At 51.6% G+C, this 1777-nt stretch overlaps 1 protein-coding gene across 1 annotated transcript; it reads left to right on the forward strand.

Moving 5' to 3' along the window:
- Nucleotides 1-504: 504 nt before the first annotated feature.
- On the forward strand, nucleotides 505-1531 carry LOC125138216 (uncharacterized). Its single transcript, XM_047799520.1, is given in 2 exon segments — nucleotides 505-1106; nucleotides 1108-1531. Coding segments are annotated over 2 exon segments (1026 nt in total).
- Nucleotides 1532-1777: the final 246 nt, after the last annotated feature.

Here is a 1777-nt window from a genome sequence, read left to right on the forward strand (position 1 = left end):
CCCGAAAATCTACGGATGGTCAATGCTGCCTTTGTGGCTCAATCATACACAGATATTCGACGTAAGCTCCAGAAGTTAGAAGGGTTTGCTGGAATGAACACAACCCAGCTACTAGAGGTGGCCAATAAGGTTTTTGTGAATCGAGACCAGGAGGTCCATCAAGAGGCTGATAAAAGGATGAAGCAGAAGGCATCCCTGCTAGCAGCAGCACTAGGGAAACCGGACCCCAGCAGGCAGCCTGCACCACCACGCAAAGGAGGGATGAGAAGACCACCGCTACGACAAGATCAATGCGCATACTGCAAGGAGATCGGTCACTGGAAGAATGAGTGCCCACAGTGGAAGGAAACAAGAGACCAACTGGGGAAAAGGGCTCCATCTGACAAGAGGAAGTACAGGCCCGAGCCAGTTGCCCATGATCTCGTCAGTCTAGCCGGAATAGACTCTGATTAGGGAGGGCCAGGCTCCCTGCTCCTGGGCCCCTGGGAGCCCACGGTCGAGGTGATGGTGGGGGGCCAACCTGTAACATTTATGGTGGACACAGGGGCAGAGCATTCAGTGGTGACCACACCTGTGGCCCCCCTCTCAAGAAGAAAAGTGACTATTGTTGGGGCTACGGGAACACAAACAAATCGTCCATTTTGCCAGCCTCGGACCTGTCAACTTGGAGGCCATCTGGTAACTCATGAGTTCTTGTATGTGCCAGAATGTCCCATTCCCTTACTGGGAAGAGATCTCCTGACTAAACTAGGAGCCCAAATAACATTCACTCCCGGAGGGCCAGCTAGCCTAGCCTTAAAAGATAGGGGAACCTTTCTAATGGCAGTTACAGTACCCAGAGAGGATGAATGGCGATTCTATTGCTCAGAGAAGAGCTACACGAACCCAGAAAGCCTACTAGAAGAGTTCCCTAAGGTATGGGCAGAGAAAGGGCCCCCCGGGATGGTTAAGAACCATGCACCTATCATAGTAGACCTGAAAGCCAGGAGCACCCCAATCAGACAGAGACAGTATCCTGTCCCCCGGGAAGCACGTCTGGGGATCCAGAGTCACATACAACGACTCCGAGATGCTGGAATATTGAGAGAGTGTCAGTCATCGTGGAACACCACTACTGCCAGTCAGGAAGTCCGAAGGAAAAGATTACTGGCCTCTCCAGGATCTGCGGGCAATCAACAATGCAGTCGTCACGATACACCCAGTAGTGCCAAATCCCTGCACTCTCCTCAGTCTCCTGCCTGCTCAGGCCAGCTGGTTCACCTGCCTTGACCTCAAGGATGCTTTCTTCTGCCTCCGGCTGGCACCAGTCAGCCAGCCATTGTTTGCTTTTGAGTGGGAGGACCCACTCACAGGGAGAAAAACACAATTTACATGGACCAGACTACCACAAGGGTTCAAAAATCCACCAACCCTGTTTGGAGAAGCATTGGCCACTGATCTTGCTGCTTTTCCCAGAAAGACTCTGAACTGTACCTTGCTTCAGTACGTGGATGACTTACTTTTAGCTAGCCCCACTTGGAAAGACTGCTGAGCAGGCACGAAAGCCTTACTGACTCTGCTCTCTGAGACGGGTTACAAGGTGTCATGGAAAAAGGCCCAAATTTGCAAGCAGAAGGTAAAGTACCTTGGATTCCTCATCTCAAAGGGACACAGGGCCCTTGGGCCTGAGAGGAAACAAACAATTTGTTCAATACCTCGGCCCAATACAAAGAAAGGGGTTCGAGAGTTCCTGGGAGCTGCAGGGTTTTGTCGAATCTGGATACCAGGATTTTCAGGC

This window comes from Phacochoerus africanus, chromosome 1 (genome assembly GCF_016906955.1).
Source record: "Phacochoerus africanus isolate WHEZ1 chromosome 1, ROS_Pafr_v1, whole genome shotgun sequence".
NCBI lineage: Eukaryota > Metazoa > Chordata > Mammalia > Artiodactyla > Suidae > Phacochoerus > Phacochoerus africanus.